Raw genomic sequence first — 19827 nt, 5'->3', positions numbered from 1 at the left:
CCTAAGTTTCCATAGCAGCTCTCCCCGCTAAGATTCCCTAGAAGCTCTCCTCACCACCAGCACCACCAGCACCTTCTCTGTACACTCTGCCAGCTGTCCTTCTATTACATTAGAGACAAGTGACTCCACAGTCCTCAGGCAACCCCTCTGCAAGTGCACTAGACCCCACGGCCTCTGTCGATTTAAATCCTCTGACAGTAATTTCCCCCTGCTTCTTCCATGTTATCCATTTTCCCCTTTAACTGAATCATTTCAACCAATTAACATGCTATTATTTTTGTTACTTCTCTCACATTTAAATAAGACCTTTTTTTTATTAGGATTTTTAAGTGGACCAATTTTAAAGTCGTTACTGAACTTGCTGCGATATTGCTTCTGTTTTTATGTTTCGGTTTTGTGGCTGTGAGGCATATGGGATCTTAGTTAACTTCCTGAGTGGGGATCAACCCTGCACCCCCTGCATTGGAAGGGGAAGTCTTAACCACTGGACTGCCAGGGACGTTCCTAAATAAGCCCTTTCTTAATCCCATGTCCCCTCTCAGCTACTGCCTATTTCTCTGCTCCTCTTTTAGCAAAACTAGAAAAACTGTCCAGACTAGCCTACTCAAACTCCTGTTCTTCAATTGCCCCTTAAATTCACTGCAATTAGGCTATTGGTGCATCTCTCTGCATCATTTTGCTAAGCTCCAATGGTTGATTCCCAGTCATTTACTTAAGCCATCCATCAGCAACATTTGAAGAAGGCAACTCCTCTTTGAAGCACCTTCTCATGGCCTTCGGGACACACACATGCTCTGATTTTCCTCCTGTCTCACAGGCCTCAGTATCCTATTCTCGGAATTGTCTCATCTCCCTAACTCTCCAGGGCGCAGTCCTTAGACCTCTTTTCTTGATGCACTCTCTGCACCAATGATCATTGTGGGTGGTTTCATGGCTTTAAACACCATTTAAAAGCTGGTGACTATCCAAATTATTTCTGCAGTCCAGGCTGGTCCTCAGAGCTCTAGACTCATATTACACCAACTCTCTACTTGATATATTCATTTGGATGTCTACTAGATATCGCAAATGTAACATGTCCACATTGGAATGACTCATCTTCTCCTGAAGCTTGCTTTTATGCTAGACTTCCCGACTTAGTTGGGAATTCTATTTTTCAGTTCCTCCAGCAAAATACCACTGAGGTATGCCTGATTCCCCTTTGCCCTCAATTACATCCAATCCACTGGCAAAACTTGTTGGTCCTACCATTAGAATACGCCACACATCCAACCACTTCACTCCCTATTTTTTGTTGCCAGCTTGGTCTGATCCACCAGCCTGTTCACAGATCTCTCTGTTCCTTCTCTCCATGACCCCACTCTTTGTTCTTCATTCTTTCCTCAATATAACAGCTAAATTTATCCTTTTAAAATCTGAGTCAGAGACATACACATACATAATTGCAGTATATCACCTTCAAGGATTAAGTACAAAGAACTGATACAGTAATCCGATTTAACTAAGTTCGCAAGTGACAGTGACCTGGTCACTAAGCGAGCTTTAGTGACCACTCTTCTGATTCTTTTTTTCAGGAAGAATATTTCAGAAAGTATTTGGTGTCCTGGGGAAATAAGTGAAAGTGTGTAAGTGAAAGTGTGAAATAAGAAGATAGTGTTATTTTAGCCTAATTTTTTTTTTAAATTCCTCAAGTACCCAGGAAAGCTTTGGAAGAAAAAAGAACTCAAAAGAAAGGGAAATAAGTGAAAGGAAGAGAGGGAAGGAGGGAGGATGAGAGGCTAGAGAGAGAGGAAATATTACCAATGGTTACATTTAGCTAATACAAGGCATGCATTTTATTAGTTAACTCTTTTAAATCACTACGATTTAGTCACACTGCCATACAACAGAGGAGAACATCTCAAAGAAATAATAAAAAAAAGTATCACCACACTAAAAGATTTATTTCCTTATCTGTTGACTTAGCCACTGCAGGACCATCTCCAGTCTAAAGTATAACCTCTTTCCCAGGAATATAAAAACCTTTTGTGATGTGTTCCTGGCTTTGGTTTCCACTTGCAATGTTCTAGCACATAACAACATACCAGACTAACTTTACACCTATCTCTAAAACACCACTTCTTATATTACTAAAGATTAAACTCAAATAAAAGGAGTAACATTTCAAAGGAAGCAGAAGACATGCAAAACAACTGAAGCATTGATCTCTTCAAAAGTGGGAAGAGGAGAGCCTTTTTGAAAATATGACGAATAGAACTGAATAGCTTATATGACAATAGAAAACAATAGAATGGGAAAGACTAGAGATCTCTTCAAGAAAATTAGAGATATCAAGGGAACATTTCATGCAAAGATGGGCAAAATTAAGGACAGAATTGGTATGGACCTAACAGAAGCAAAAGATATTAAGAAAGAGGTGGCAAGAACACACAGAAGAACTATACAAAAAAGATCTTCATGACCCAGATAACCACGATGGTGTGATCACTCACCTACAGCCAGACATGCTGCAGTGAGAAGTCAAGCGGGCTTTAGGAAGCATCACTACAAACAAAGCTAGTGGCGGTAATGGAATTCCAGCTGAGCTATTTCAAATTCTAAAAGATGATGCTGTTAAAGTGCTGCACTCAATATGCCAGCAAATTTGGAAAACTCAACAATGGCCACAGGACTGGAAAAGACCAGTTCTCATTCCAGTCCCAAAGAAAGGCAATGCCAAAGAATGTTCCAACTACCACACAATTGCACTCATCTCACACGCTAGCAAAGTAATGCTCAAATTTCTCCAAGCTACGCTTCGACAGTTAAGTGAACAGGGAAATTCTAGATGTTCAGACTGGATTTAGAAAAGACAGAGGAATCAGAGATCAAATTGCCAACATCCACTGGATCATAGAAAAAGCAAGAGAATTCCAGAAAAAACATCTACTTCTACTTCATTGACTACACTAAAGCCTCTGACTGTGTGGATCACAACAAACTGTGAAAAACTCTTAAAGAGATGGGAATACCAGACCACTTTACCTGCCTCCTGAGAAATCTGTATGCAGGTCAACAGTTAGAACTGGACATGGAACAATGGACTGGTTCCAAATTGGGAAAGGAGTACGTCAAGGCTGTATACTGTCACCCTGTTGAATTAATTTATATGCAGAGTACATCATGTGAAATGCTGGGCTGGATGAAGCACAAGCTGGAATCAAGATTGCTGGGAGAAATATCAATAACCTCAGATATGCAGATGACAACATCCTAATGGCAGAAAGCAAAAAGGAACTAAAGAGCCTCTTGATGAAAGTGAAAGAGGAGAGTGAAAAAGTTGGCTTAAAGCTCAACAATCAGAAAACTAAGATCATGGCATCCAGTCCCATCACTTCATGGCAAATAGATGGGGAGACAGTGGAAACAGTGTCAGACTTTATTTTGGGGGGCTCCAAAATCACTGCAGATGGTGAATGCAGCCATGAAATTAGAAGACACTTACTCCTTGGAAGGAAAGTTATGAGCAACCTAGATAGCATATTAAAAAGCAGAGACATTACTTTGCCAACAAAGGCATGTATAGTCAAAGCTATGAATTTTCCAGTAGTCATGTATGGATGTGAGAATTGGACCATAAAGAAAGCTGAGTGCCAAAGAATAGATGCTTTTGAACTGTGGTGTTGGAGAAGACTCTTGAGAGTCCCTTGGACGGCAAGGAAAACAAACCAGTCAATCCTAAAGAAAATCAACCCTGGATATTCATTGGAAGGATTGACCCTGAAGCTGAAGCTCCAATACTTTGGCCATCTGATGTGAAGAACTGACTCATTAGAAAAGACCCTGATTCTGGGAAAAACTGAAGGCAGGAGGAGAAGAGGATGACAGAAGATAAGATAGTTGGATGGCATCACCAACTCAATGGAACATGAGATTGTGCAAGCTCCAGGAGTTGCTGGACAGCGAAGGATAGTTGATAGACAGTTGATGGACAGTGAAGCCTGGGGTGTCCTGCCTCTTTGTCCGACAAAGAGTCGGACATGACTGAGCAACTTCAACTGAACTGAACTGAGCTCATATGACACAAGGCTTTAGCAGCTGGTTTGAATCAATGGACCTGTTGACTTTTTCTCCTTGTCCATGGCTATCTGGTAACATTTTTATGGGTGAGTATTCAAATTACAGCTCCTTCAATTTTATTCTTATCAGAAGTCTTATCAGACTTATCAGAGACCATATGCAGAGAACATAGGTAGCACAAAATATATTTTGAAAGAAACCAGGCTACCGATAAACATGTCTGTTTGCTTCGAAAAGACTGTTGAGAAGCCCCAACATTCATTCAGAATAAATGTTCTCCAAAAAAGTACTCACAAAGATAAAAAGTTATCAAGGGGATATTTGTTTTACAAAAAGGATTATCTTTATTTAATGACAAACTATTTTTTGAGCTATCTTTAAAAGGAACGTTATATAAGTAAATGCAGAATGTTACTAGTTTAAGGAAACAAGTACAAGTGTTAATTTGGGGAGAGATGTTTATGTTTTACATACCAATGTCACCCTTTTACTTATGAAAAACAGACTTAAAAATGATGAGTCACAATTATCAGGAGAGTTCTCTATCTTTAAAGAATTCTAACCACGCCTCTTTCCCATTAGGTTATTCTTAGTTTCTTAGAGTAGGACAAAGAACAAATTGTCCCAGCCCACAGACTGTTCCAAAATTGGGCCTGGATGCCTATGAACCCTGATCCCAGGCCTGGAAAAAAAGTGCCACCATGTCAAAGATTACTGCACTGACGGATCAGGGAAGGGGGATATTATAAACTGGTGGTAAGAAGGAAGAAAGTCTCTGAGAGCAACGTTTTCCTTAGGGAAATCAACAAAGACATTTATAGAACTTTCTCATCTCAAAACTATGTCTTTATTGTCTGAAAAAAAAGAAAAGCAACCTTTTAAAAAATACAGGGAAATGTAGCCATTTTAAAATTTAGTAGCCAATTATACACACACTCTCAACCACATACGCACGCAGGCATAGTTATTTTTGTTGCACAGAAAAAGTTTGTCATTTTTCCAAAACTTCATTTTTCCATTAGTTTCTTTGCTAAGGTCAAGATATAGATAAGAAGGTAATTTAAACTTTACTATACTTCAGTTGAGAAAGTAATGTATAAAAGTAGGTTTGTGCTTATTGTATTTAGCCAGAATCTCCAGAACAATTAAACAGTAATAGTTTCAGGGTCTTCTTTTAAAAAAACTTTTAATTTATCAAGAAGGACCACAACTGAATAGATGGGGCTATGATTTACTGAGATAAAAACCTAAATCTCAAGTATCCGATCCAGCTATAAAGTTAATAGTTCCAAGACATGTATCTGCATGTCAGAGATGAGATTTCACATGAAGATGAATTTTCGAGTTACTCCAACAGTATAAATAATATTGAAAGTAAAAAAAATAGAGTGATCATCTACAGTAAAAGTATGTTTATATGAGCAAAGAACAGAATTCAGAACTAATTATATTAAGCTAGTGTGATTTTTTGTGTGTGTGTATACATACCATATATATGATAGGGACAGAGTAAAGAGACAAAAGAAAGTGAAAAGTGTTAGTCGCTCAGTCATGTCCAATTTTTCGTGACTCCACGGACTGTGGCCCATCAGGTTCCTAAGTCCAAGGAATGCTCCAGGTAAGAATACTGAAGTGGGTAGCCCTTTCCTTCTCTGGGGTATCTTCCCTACCCAGTTGTCGAACCTGGCTTTCCCACATTGCAGGCTTTACCATCTGAGCCACCAAGGAAGCCAAGTAGGTGAGTAAATAGTTAATCCCACTAGAGGATTGTAAGTAAAAAATATGGGAGACCCCTGTAAGTTAATGATTACTCAGGAAAGTAGGTTTGCTTAACTACAAAACCAAGGAGGCATGCTTAACAACAAAACCATGCAAGAGAAGCATGAGACATGTCCCAAAACAATAAAACAACGGGCGCATGAGACCCACATCCTGCCCAGTGAGCTCAGGAAGTCAGTGATCCCTAGGACATGCTCTCTGCACACATAAACAATAATCTGTGGACCTAGTTTCACCAGGCAGGGACAAGAAAACTCCCTTGCCCGACCTGGAGGAGGAGCTGATGATGGAAGCATGACGTCCACTCAACAAAGACAAAGAAGTTCTTCCTCCCCTCCTGATGGTTCCTTTGATTAGAAAACTGTAGCCCAGTAAGTTCTTGGGGCAAGGCATCTCTCACCCACCAGTTCATAAGCCTCATAAGTGTCCTATTCTCATAAATCACTTTTTATCTGTCTCTTTGCTTCTTGCTGAATTATTTTCTGCACTGAGACATCAAGGACTATGGTACTAGAGCTCTTTGAGCCCCTGAACAAACACGCAACACTTTCGTGTGTGTGTGTGTGTGTGTGTGTGTGTGTGTGTGTGTGTGTGTGTGTGTGTGTGTGTGTGTGTGTGTGTGTGTGTGTGTGTGTGTGTGTGTGTGTGTGTGTGTGTGTGTATGGAGGCTTTCCTGGTGGCTCAGATGGTAGAGAATCTGCCTGCAATGTGGGAGACTGGGTTTGATCCCTGAGTCAGGAAGATCCCCTGGAGAAGGAACTGGCAACCCAATCCAGTATTATTGCCTAGGAAATCCCATGGACAGAGGAACCCGGTGGGCTAGAGTCCATGGGTTTGCAAAGAGTCAGATATTAAAGTACAGAGAAAATAATTATATTGTGGAAGGTCTCATGGCCAGCAAGTGATGTTTCACTATACAGACTCAAGTCTGTCTGGCTTCAGAGTCTGCATTCAGCCACCACAATATATTGGAATATGTGTAGAAATGCACACATTAGAGAGTAAAGAGGACTTCCTGTTTCTTAGAATTACTTGGAGGATGAGAAATGAGATATAAGGGAGTTTGCAATCAATGAAGCACCATGCAAGTATAAAGGACTCTTACATATATTTAATAATATTTATTACCAGCAGAGGGGCTTCCCTAGAGGCTCAGTGGTAAGGAATCCCTGCAATGTAGGAGCTTCAGGAGACACACATTCAATCCCTGGGTCAGGAAGATTCCCCGGAGGAGGGCATGGCAGCTCACTCCAATATTCTTGCCTGGAGAATCCCAAGGACAGAGGAGTTTGGTGGGCTATAGTCCATAGCGTCGCCGAGTTGGACATGACTGAAGTGACTTAGCATATACCAGCAGAAACAATACTCAAAATTTTTTACCTAGTAGTGCTTTTAATTCACAGGAGAAACTGTATATTTTTGCCTCCCTGGGAAACTTACGGTCCACAGGAATTTGTTTTTGTCGCTGGCTGTCTCGCACAATACTGCCACCACTGTCGCTGGAACTGCTGTTCTGACGGGTTATGTTTGCCGGGATCTTCGACACCGGAATAGGTGCTGGAGTGGAAGGTGGGAGGGGGACAGTGACAGGAGCTGGTGTCGGAGGAGGTGATGGGGCAGAAGGAATGTCGGTTGCTCTTGGGCCATACTCCATCCTTTGTTTCTACAAAGAAACAAATAATTCATTCAGAATTGTGAAGATATAAACCTAGGCTAGGAAAATAAATTATACTTTGACTGGATGTTGTTGGCTATTTATTTGTAAACTTACTTGCAGATCCATAGCAAATTTGTGGGTGCGTTAATGTACATACATGCACACATATAATCCTCCAATCCTACATGATGCAACAATTATTAAAAATTACTTTTAAATATTCTACACATTTGTTCAGAATCAAAATGTAAATTCAGCAGTCAAAAGTATATACCAATAGCAAACAGGAGTACTAATGACAGTAATAAATGACAAGAAAACTAAATTTGAACCAGGAATCATACAACAGCAGGGTAGGCAAAAGATGTCTGATATCAACAACATAAGGCATTAGTTACTCCTTATTTTAAATGCATGTTTTATTCAAAAGTGTTTAATTCTGTTGTTTCCAAGTAATTTGCTAAAAAGAGGGATAATATTTCAATAGATAAAAGGACTATGCTTTAAAATAAACAAATCTAAAATACTGTTAATTTTTTCAAACCATTACCTTTTTGGCCATCATCTTAAAGCTAATTGGTTAAATTTCTTGTTAAGTGGTGAGGGTCATGAGATAATCTTTAATTAAATGTTTATGACTACGTCTCAAAAGCATATTATTAGAAAAAAAGGTCATGTGGGGATTTGTATTTTAAAAGGTGGATATGACAGAATATATAACTTTCAGTAATTTTTAAATGATTTAGGCTATTATAAAATAATATTTATATATATATATATTCTCTATTAAACTAAAAACAATAGTTAAAGCTTTAAACAAAATAACAGATAACTGTATTAGAATAAGTTCCAAATTCACAAAAGGCAATTTTTTGGATCAGATCAAAGCTACAGAGCAATGACTTATAATTTAGGTAGAGTTCAGATACAGTACTGGCACAATTTTAATTATTCTGAAATTCAGGATTAGCCAATAAAATGCAAAAAGCAAGCCTTTTGGTAATCTGGTTCTTTGGCTAGAAGAGCTTTTTAATTTCTAAATTGGCCCAAATATAAGGCACTATTGATTTTAAAAGAGGCCTTCCCAATTTCCACAGAGATCAAAAATATCAAAACACACACCACACACATTCATCACTTTTTCTTACTTAAGAAACAACACACCATCCTCAGAGGCACCTTCACAGCAAATGAGTAACGCCTGTGGAAACCAGATGGGGATGCAGTGCAGGCTCACTACTGTCTCTTTAAAAGCTTCCATTCACCCACCCGTGGGTAGGGGAGGCAGGAGGGTTATGAACCAAGGATGGGAGAAGAACTGAAAGAAGAGTTTATCCTGCTGCTGTTTCTTGGAGGGAGATGGGAGGGCGGAGGAGTTAAATTCACAGAGCAAGCCATGGAGTTAAATGGGAGAGAAACAGACTTTGCTGGCCCCTCCACATCCAAGGCCTGGAAACATTTCTAACATTGATAATCGAATACATTATTATTATGATGATGATCTAAAAAACAACGTTCCTATATTTGGGCCAATAAAATATTTTGAGCAATCAAAATACAGCAAACATCATATACACGTAACACTTAGCACACACCAATGTCATCTGATTAATGTATATACAGTGTTCCCTTGACAAGAATGTCCTCGGCACATGATTTCATCAAAGGTTAGTGAATTCTCACGTTAGGATTTCAAAAGTGTCAGCATTTAAATGATTGCTTTTAATGCTTAAACAAACCAAAAAATGCTATCAGCTTCTGCATTCCATGGTATGATTCATATTTTTCTGCTTTCAAAAAAACAAGAACAGCTCGTGTTTTGCTAGCCATCAAATAATACTGTGAACAACTGAATACCTGTGTTATGTCACAATCAAGCCTGCACACAGGCTTGCCAAATCTTCTGTGCCTCATTTCAATCATCTGTCATTGCTACACAATACAACTTTATCAGTATAATCTATCACATGCTTAAACAAACAAAATATATATATACACACACACACATATATGTGTGTGTGTGTATATATATATGTATGTGTGTATATACATGTGTATATATAATATACAGAGAAACCAAAGGAAAATGTTTCATGAATTAGGTTGTAAATTTTACTTACTTGCATATTTTCCCCTTTTCATGGTCCTCCTACCTGCCTCATGCTTTTATTCCTCATGGAATGAAAAAGGGATGGGGCGGGGAGCACTTTCCTTAAATCATTACAACCTGCTCTGAAACCAAGGTGGTTTTTCCATGGAAATGGCTAAGTCATCCTCCACGGGAAGGAAAGAGAATCAGGCCTGACTTGTGAAACCCCTTTTCTCTCTCTGGGCCCCCATCCTCTCCACTGTTGTCTACTTACCACCCAGTCACTGCTCTTCTCCTTCTTCCCCTGCTTCTCGGTTACTTTTGATTGGAAGTAGAGAGCTGATGGATGGCCCATCAACTTAATGGAAAGTCTTAGAAAGTATAACTCTACCCCGAACTTTCTCCTCCTGAACCAAGGGTGCTGAGTCTCCAAACCCAAAAAGAAATCTTGGCCAACTATTCCCATTTAGCCGGGGACCCTCCCAGGGTTAGCACTCAAAGTCCCACATCCCTTCAAAGCCCTCAGTACTGAGCAGATAGGGATGATGGGTCATCTCGGTGTGGCCCTACTTCTCTACCATCATCGGCACTTCCTAACTCTTGCCTTTTATCTCCCGCAAATATATTTCAAGTTCCGCTTAAAACAAAATATCTCTTGGGTTTTTTTCTCTTTCTCGGAAAGTCAGAATTGCTAGATTCCATGGAACATGTTGGCTTCCCAGATGGTGGCAGAGGTAAAGAACCTGCCTGCCAATGCAGGAGAGTCAAGAGACTAGAGTTTGATTCCTGGGTCGATAAGATCCCCTGGAGTAGGAAATGGCAACCCACTCCCGTATTCTTGCCTAGAAAATTCCATGAGGAGACTGGCAGACTATAGTCCATGGGGCCACAAAGAGCTGGACATGTGATCGAGTGACTGAGCACACATGGAACATGCACTTTCTGCTGATAATTAAGTCCAGTGAGTCACTTTTCTGTAGCAACTAAAGCTAAGTAGAAATTCTCAAGGATTAAAGAAAGAGATTTGTCAATAAGTTCTTGATTCATGCAAGATATTGCTTCAGAGGGGAAATTATGCAAGCAAGCCCAACAAAGCCATTAAAATTGAACTGTTCTTAAAAATGGATCTACACATTTTCCCCCTCTAAATTTAGTCTCTTTGGCATTCTACAGTGAAAACTAGGCACAGCTGGAACATTTGGAGGGTGTTAAGTCCAGAGACTGAATCCAAAAAATTACATCAAAAAAGAAGTGCCTTGAGGGAATAAACGTGGGTTACCTCTGACAGCTCGCCAAGTAATTGCTATTAGGAAAATGGAGCAAATCACGTCAAATGAGCAAGTTTAACATAGGAGATGGAAAATAATATCAATTATACTTCACATCAAATATCAGAGAGTGTGAGATAATTAGCTTTTGACAGTAAAATTATCTGCCCACAAATCAACCAGAGAAAGAGCCTGTAAATATATAATTAATTTCTACCACTATCTAGTCATATAAAACAAATTATATAGACTCACACTATAGTATAAACAGTGTGGAATATTTCAGTGACTATTTGTGTATCCAAGTTTTGTGTTTTAAAATATTAAGATAAGGGTTCATCTTATAGTTCATGAAGAATACAATTACAGTTCATTATATGTAAGACTAATTCTTCTTATAAGTTGCTTTACAAAAGGAAATACATATGTATCATGGTGTGTTTTTTAGCAAGTTGAACTTGAAAGCACTTTAACAAAATTTTATAATTTTGTACACATGCACGTTGGGCAGGAATTTCTACACACAAGGAAAGAGAGAAAGAGAGTAGGTATTATTCAAATTACTGCAAGAAATATTTGGAAAAATTTTCATGCATGAAGCAGAATAAAAGTATCTAAGACTATCCACCATCCCAGTCTAAAGACCATGCCTCTACTTAACAGATGAATAGAGTGTTCTAAGATTAACTTCAAAAAAAATTTTAAGAACTGAATATTATTAGGAAGTTGGTCTGCTGGAATGAATATAAAGACAGCTTTAGTAAACTTCTCCTCTCTGTCCAGCAGTATCTGAATATCAGGATTGAGCCTGAAAAACAGAGCATTTATAAGAGGAGCTGAAATTAGTAGCACATTGGTTTAGTATTCACCTGGAGAAAACATCTCCATTTTTAATTTAGGGCTACCTAAATATGTATAGAATATAAAAGAATTTTATATCTAGACTGGATTCTCGAGATCATGAAACTTGGCCCCTTCCATTTCACAACTCAGGAAACTGGAGCACAGAAAAATAATATATGAGTAGCTCATGGTGCTCAGTATCAGAAAGACAAACAATCCAATAAAAAAACGGGCAGAAGACATAAACAGACATGTCTCCAAAGAAGACATCAGCTCAGTTCAGTTCAGTCGCTCAGTCATGTCTGACTCTTTGCGACCCCATGAACTGCAGCACGCCAGGCCTCCCTGCACATCACCAACTCCCGGAGTTCACCCAAAGAAGACATACAGGCAAATAAACACACGAAAAGACACTCAACATCACTTATCATTAGAGAAATGCCAATCAAAACTACCATGAGATATCACCTCACACTGATTAGAATGGCCATCATTTAAAAAATCTATAAACAGTAAATGCTGGAAAGGATGTGGAGAGAGGGGAACCCTCTTGCTTTGTTGGTGGGAATGTAAATTGATACAGTCACAGTGGAGAATAATATGGGGATTCCTTCAAAAGCTAGAAATAAAACTATCATATGACCCAACAATCCCACTACTCGGCATATACCCTGAGGAGATGCTTTCTTTAAGGTCATACAGCTACTCAGGGGCAGAGCCAGGACTAGAATCCTCATCGACCAGGACCTAGACTGGAGCTGTTTCTATAATACAACATCTCTTGCTCTGCAACAGAGCAGACAGTTACTGGACTTACTGGACTATAATGACCAGACATTCAAAATTACATGCATCTTGGTAGGGTAGCATATCTAAAATAATAATAAGCAGAGACTTAACAATTGATAATAAATAAAAGTTCTTCAGTCAAGCCTCTGAGGATACTGGAAATAATAGAAGGGCAGGGGTTGGTTTCAGACTTGGCATTCAACATGAAAACCTATGTCATGGAGATCAGACTTATGGACACGGGGATAGACGAGGAGAGGGTGACGTGTATGGACAGAGTAATGTGGAAACTTACATTACCATATGTAAAATAGAGAGCCAATGGGAATTTGCTGTATGTCTCACAGAATTCAAACAGGGGCTCTGTATCAACCTAGGGGGGTGGGATGGGGAGGGAGATGGGAGGGAGGTTCAAGAAAGAGGGGACATATGTATACCTATGGCTGATTCATGTTGAGGTTTGACAGAAAACAGCAAAATTCTGTAAAGCAATTATCCTTCAATTAAAAATAAATTTAAAAAATAGAGCTATAATACACAGCATGATTTTAAAAAACCTATGTCAGCAAAAGGGTGATTCTGGTAAACAAACAGTCCAAGTGTGAGATGTCAGGAAGTCAAGTCAGAAGACCTAGAGGAAACCTGATGTGGCAAGTAGATGCCAGGAGGGCAGGAAGCATCCTGGAGGTCCATGTGTTGCCCAGCAAAAGTAAGCCAGAGGCCTGGAATGCTCGATGACAGTATTTTCATCAAAAGGGTAGGTCATTTATGTTCATTTCTCCATCATCTCTCAGGAACATTTACTTCTTTTCCCCAGTGGTTTCATCCAACCTTTTTTTTAATGTCCTGCATCTTTCATAAATTCTTTATTACCTCCCTTCCCTTTAATTTTAAACCTTTGCTGAAGCCATGGGGGGAAACACTTTCGCCGGGAACAGCTGTCTTTACAGAGAGCTGTTAAAATTCACTCCAAATGTGAGGATCTTAAGCAGCCTGGACTCGCGGGGACATCAGGTGGCAACTCAACAACTATTTCAGACTGGTGCCAGGTACGAGCATCCCTGCCAACAGCAGACAATCTCTACCCAAAAGTGTGTGAACCACAGGCAATGGTTGTTCTCATGCCCCTCCTCTAGCAACTGCCACTAGTTATTGATTGCCCCAAAAATTTGTTTGGGCTTTTCAGGAGCATTATATAGAAAACCTGGACAAACGTTTGGGCCAGCCCACTATATATACTTATTTACAAGAAATGTAAGCATATGAGAATAACAGTCCTAACACTGTGCCTTTTTAAAATTCAGTGCCTTGTAGATGCTGCATGGGCTTCCCAGGTGACTCAGGGGTAAAGACTTCGCCTGCCAATGCAGGAGACTCAGATTTGATCCCTGAGTTAGGAAGACACCCTGGAGAAGGGAAAGGCTACCCACTCCAGTATTCTTGCCTGGAGAATTCCATGGACAGAGGAACCTGGTGGGCTACTGTCCATGAGGTTGCAGAGTGAGACATGACTGAGTGATGAACACTTTAAGCTTTCACAGTGAACACTCTATGTCTATGCAAAACAGGGTATCAATCTTTTGTAAGCACTAATTTCCCATGTCAGTCAAGTATATCAGAGCATGGGTTACGATTCTAGAGTCCCAGGGCCCCATCCTGCTTCATGCAGCTGTGTAATTGTGGGCAAGTTTTTTCTATGTACTTAAATTTCCTGATACATAAAATGTGCCTACTTCACAAGGTTGATGTATAAATTAAATATCCTAGTATTTGTGAGGTCCTTAATGGACATGGCAGATAGCCTGAGCATCTTTCTGTGGTACAGAGATTTAGAATGTTTTCATAAGAAGTTTCTTTAAATTTCTGAAAATTTTGGTATTGTTGGATGGACGAGACAGGGAGAAAAGTGTCAGTCACTTCTGAGCAGAGAGGGTCACTGCTCCTGATACACAAAGTAGGGGCCAAGCCAGGGGAGAGGGCCTGGAGATTTGATTCTGGGCGGCAGGCTTTTACAGAGGATCTGCTCAGTGCTAGGATTTTTGTCTTTCTCTTCATCAAGTGTGAGATACTGGCACTCAATAAATATTTGCAGGGTGAAAGAATGAAAGATGAATAAGACACAGAATCCACTTTTGATATGTCTGTAATCCAGTGGAGTTCTATCAGATTAGGGTGTTAGGATTACTGTAACCAGTAATACGGTGGCATCTTTATTTATTGTCATTCTAAAAACAGCTGCATAATTTTTATTTAGATACATGAAAGTATCTGGTAACACTTGTAGAGACAAAATAACTGGCAAATATTTCTGAGGCTGTTTTTCTTTTCTTTTTTCCTCTATCTAGTCACTTTTCTCTGAGTGTGTTACAAGTTCTTTGAGAATAGGAATTCTTTCAGAGTCATATTTATGCCAGATAGCTTCTTTCAGAGTCATATTTATGCCAGATAGCAGATTTTCAAGCTTGCTTATTAAAATTTTACAAGATTCCGGTGGTTTTGCTGGGATCAGACCAAAGTTTTCAGGGGGTGTTAAAAAAAAATAGATTGCTTTTAATACCTTTTAAAAGCGGTGCTTCCAAGCTAAGCGCACACACACACACTGCTTCTACCCACATTTCTATGTATTTTGCCACATTCAGAGCTATATCCAGAAAATTTCAACAGACAGTCAGATAGTGTTGAAAAATTTAAAAGGAAAACAGCCCAAACAAGCAATCCCTACAAGTTTCTATTTACATAAAGTAGCCAAGCAAACTCCTGAAACCCATGAGCACTTAAAAAATTTCTTGGTTTTGCCAAAGTTGACAAAAAAATATCAGTTGAGGCTCTGTTCAAGGAAGGAGAAACAGATTTTATGTTCTCAGAAAGTACTCTACCTATGATATGTATTAATAGTTTGGGTTTGGGTTTAGACAGAAGCAACCTTTAAACAGAAAGTCAACTTATGGCCCAAGCCAGGAATCTGAACTGAAGAAAAAGACAAGACTGAACATTAAACAGGAAAGGGTAAGAGAGGTTAAACTCCCCAGGAAATCTCAAGTGGGCAAAAATACTTAGAATATACGTTTGTGTTTGCAAGTTTCAGGTGTCTTATTTTACGGGAGTTTGCTGTTTCTAGCAACAAATCACACAAATAAAAACACATTTGGCGAAGTGTTTCTAACATGTTATATATAAAATCTGGGCTTCTGTTCACATACAGCAACTCAGGATATCCTTTGTGAACAGTGCTTCTTGTTGTTTACCATGAGTTAAGTATTAAAAACAGTGCTTATAACATGTACACACTGCTATATTCAAAGTGGATAACCAACAAGGGCCTCCCGTATAGCACAGGGAACTCTGTTCAACGTTACGTGGCAGGCTGGATGGGAGAGGAGCTTGGGAGAGAATGGACGCATGTATACGTACGGCTGTCCACCTGAAGCTATTCCAACATTCTTAATCAGCTCTACCCCAAGACAAACAAAACAGTTTAAAAAACAAAAACAGCTACTATAGCACAAAGGATATACACTCCATCACTGGTTTAGGCATATACTCTAACACTGTTTAAGGCATTCAGTCAAAACCTCTATAGGAAAGAACACAAAGAACTGATATTTACAAGCCAGACAGAAGCCTGATTTTGGTCAGGTAATCACATCACAAAATCAGAAAAGTAAGAACTTAGGAAAGAAAAAAGTATTAAGACTCAATTAGTAAATTCACTTCAAAAATCCATGGGAAACAGAGTAGACCATACCTTGAATAACTCAAACTCCTTCTTTGGCATCAAGAGCTAATGACAAATGATGAACATAAAATAAGTACATAATACATAAGCATAGCAGGACAGCCCAAACATAAGCACAGCAAACAGGATTCCCACTGCCATCACTTTAAGTTATCAAGATACATAAATTGTACATCAATTCTTTATTTTAAATGTTCGCTTGATTCTGGAATTCCAGTAAGGTCAAATGTCTCTCCGGATAACTGTGGGATGTGTACTGGGTTTGAATATTGTGTGAAGCCAGAAGTACTTACAGAATGATGGTACCAGCACGTGACCATAGTTCTAGGCTTGGACAACCTGTGTTTTACTAAGCCTAGGCATGGAATTTTACTATTTCACTGCATATTCTACATAGTTTCAGCTTCCACTCAAATCTGTGACACTATTATGCAGTCAGATATGACCTTTTGCTCAAGATTCTGAAAATGAAAAGAATTTTCCCAGGGCCATGGGAAGGTAGTCACTGCGGGTTCAAAGGCTAAGCGTGGGACAGTCGGTCCATTCCATCTCTGCTGACAGGTCTAACTCTAGAGATCAGGTCACGGATTCCACAGCACATGGTGCTGGCCCAAGTCGCACATGATTACCAAATGTGAAGAAAGATAATGGTGCTAAAAATTGGGTGGAGGGTCTGCCATGTGAAGGTAGTTTTTTAAAAGGGATTAGGATGCGACAGTTGGAAAGTTGAAAGCAAACAGACTATAATCAGTCTATTCAGAGGATAAGGGCAAAGTCTGGGGAAAATGAGCTGGTAGATATTCCAACCACTGTCTGAGTGTCATCCTCTATCAGAACCCTTGGACAGGGGGGCTCTGGGTAAGAGTGAAGAGGCAGAAATACTACTGGGTTGGCCAAAAAGTTTGCTCGAGTTTTCCTGTAACATCTTAAGGAAAACCCCGAATGAACCTTTTGGGCAACCCAGTATTTCTCCAAATGTCAAAAATATTATATGGTAGAAAAACACAGTATTCAGAGAAACAGTCACTGAGATAAAGACCTTAAGCAATTGTCTGAAGAAGTAAATCAGAAAATATATGTACAATTCTTCCTTATGTCCCTAGCCACTGTCCCAGCTACCTAGGGGAAAAAAAGGTATAAATTATACAATCAATGAAGTCTCAAAATGACTAGTACATAAAAAGTATTTAAGTTCTGTTGAGGGGCAATGAATCTAAACATTTGAAAAAGTTGAATTTTTGCTCAGAAATCATCATTACCTGTATGGTATGCGTGTAAGGTGGATCAGCACGCCCTAATCCAGACTCTGGAGGTCTCACGATATCCAAAATGTTATTTGGCACAAATCCAGAGTCTCCACTTGCATTTCGAACTTTCCACCATTGCTTCCTATCGTCAAGGATCTGTCATCATGCAAGAAAATAAAGATGTCATTTCTGTACCAAACTAGTCTATGAAGGAAGTTCAATCTTTATTCTTAGACTTCTAATACACTGACTCAACCCCAGCATACTGTGGGTTAAGTGATCCTCAGGAATTACACTAAGAATTACAATGACTAATACAGAACAGGTATGGTACCATTCCACCCCCAGGTCCATATTACTTCCCAAGAATGTTTAACTATTTGTGGTATCGGAAGTGTTTAAGACGAGTCACTTGGAAAAGGTCTATTGTTTCCACCATTAGAACAGACAGGAAATATATCAAAAACATTGTTTTTACAATAACTATTATGACTTGGCCACATTATATATTAAAAAAGATGACGTCTCAGTTATAACTAAAAAAAGGGATTTTGGTCATGGTGGATTATTCCGAAAACCATTAGCACACTCACTGCTGGGTACATTTGCGCAAGGGTACTAAAATAGGAAGGAGAAATGTTTTCTCTTATTAAAATAAGATGGAAAAAAATTTAAAACAATAAAATAAAATAAGATAAGATGGTGTCCCACTACTGGGCATATACCCTGAGAAAACCATAATTCAAAAAGATACATGCAACCCAGTGTTCATTGCAGCAGCATTAACAATAGCCAGGATACAGAAGCAACCTAAATGTCCATTGAGAGATGAATGGATAAAGAATATGTGGTACATATATACAATAGGATATTACTTGGCCACAAGGAGGAGGGAAATTGGGGTCATTTATAATGATGCAGATGAACTTAGAGTCTGTCAAACAGTGAAATAAGACAGAAAGACAAAAAATATCATATATTAATGCATATATATGGAATCTAGAAGGATGACACTAATGAACTTATTTGCAGGGCAGGAATGGAGATGCAGATGTAGAGAATGGGCATGTGGACACAGCGTGGAAGGGGAGGGTAGGGCAAACTGAGGGGGTAGCATTGACATATACACACCACCATGTGTTAAACAGATAACCCATGGGAAGTAACTACACACACCGGGAGTTCAGCTTGGTGCTCTGCGATGACCTAGAGGGGTCGGATGGGGCGATACTCAAGACGGGGGAGACATATATACACACACACACACACACATATAGCTGATTCACATATAACTGATTGACTTTGCTGTACAGCAGAAACTAACACTGTAAAGCAATTATATTCCAATTAAAACAAAAGCAAAAATTATGGTGCCTCTACATCTGAAGTGATAATCATCCTTGATTCCAGAAAAAATAAAGGTCAGAAGAGGGAAGAGGCCAAAGTAAGCCAAGAAATCCAACCACATTCCCCACAAAACAAACACAAAAGAGACAAATCAGATATCCCTTCCTAAGCAGACACAGGTATCTATAATATGCTGTATACTTGCAAAGGTAAAATACACCAAAGAATAATTTCTTGACCTCAGCATTTCTTTGAGGAAGGTTTAGATATATACCAGAAAAGGAAAACAATAAGTTTACTTTATTAAGAGTATAAAAAGGTAAAATTCTATTACCTCTAAGATATCATCCTTTTGAACGGACAGCTCACTGTTGTTCCTTGCCACAAAGTCATACTTGGATTTGGCATATTTCTTGGGTTGTAGATCATAGTTTCTACAAAAAGAAAGAAAAGCCAAGATTACCCCACTAGCTTTTCCTAAGAAAAACAGAAGTAAAATGCTAAGGCAAGCCAATTTCTACCAGAAACCATTTGGACAAGTTATTTAGATAGTAGTTATTTTATTATACCTTCTAGAATACAAGAACTAAAAGAAACTTTGGCGATTTTACCATTAAAATGAGCAAACTATGGCCAGGGTAAAAATAAATAATGCAAAATCACAAAGCTAGTTAGTGCAAAGCCAAATCTAGAATGCAAATCTTTGAATTCTTTGCCCATTAAATCCAATATCCAAAATACTGGATGTTGTTTTGTAAACTAGCATTTCTACCATGAAAGGGCCAGGATAATGATCAATGTTACCATGTGTCATAAAATTAAAAGAGACTGATGATAATTTCCAATTGTGGTAGTTTAAATTATATGTTGATTTCACTGATTCAAGCAGTGACTTCAATTCATTAACCAAATAACTATGAAAACATTATGACTAGGTGATAACTTTTAGGAAATCTTTGGTTATCTAAATTGCAAAGGAAGGTATGGATTAAGCACAAGACAAATAGCATTAC

The 19827-nt window shown here is 38.9% G+C and overlaps 1 protein-coding gene across 5 annotated transcripts in view; it reads right to left on the bottom strand.

The window, feature by feature from the left end:
- Window positions 1-19827, bottom strand: part of EPS8 (EGFR pathway substrate 8, signaling adaptor) — a 193453-nt gene that overhangs the window by 5750 nt on the left and 167876 nt on the right. For all 5 annotated transcript variants that reach the window (XM_065940842.1, XM_065940835.1, XM_065940812.1 and 2 more), the window contains 3 exons: window positions 19149-19248; window positions 17480-17623; window positions 7279-7501 (listed from right to left, as the gene is read on the bottom strand). In XM_065940842.1, coding sequence (XP_065796914.1) covers window positions 7279-7501; window positions 17480-17623; window positions 19149-19248 — 467 coding nt within the window. The remainder of the gene's footprint in view (window positions 1-7278; window positions 7502-17479; window positions 17624-19148; window positions 19249-19827) is intronic.

The sequence above is a fragment of the Muntiacus reevesi genome, chromosome 1, assembly GCF_963930625.1.
Source record: "Muntiacus reevesi chromosome 1, mMunRee1.1, whole genome shotgun sequence".
Classification (NCBI taxonomy): domain Eukaryota; kingdom Metazoa; phylum Chordata; class Mammalia; order Artiodactyla; family Cervidae; genus Muntiacus; species Muntiacus reevesi.
The sequence above is the reverse complement of the archived record's forward strand: the minus strand, read 5'-3'. Positions and strand labels throughout refer to the sequence as shown.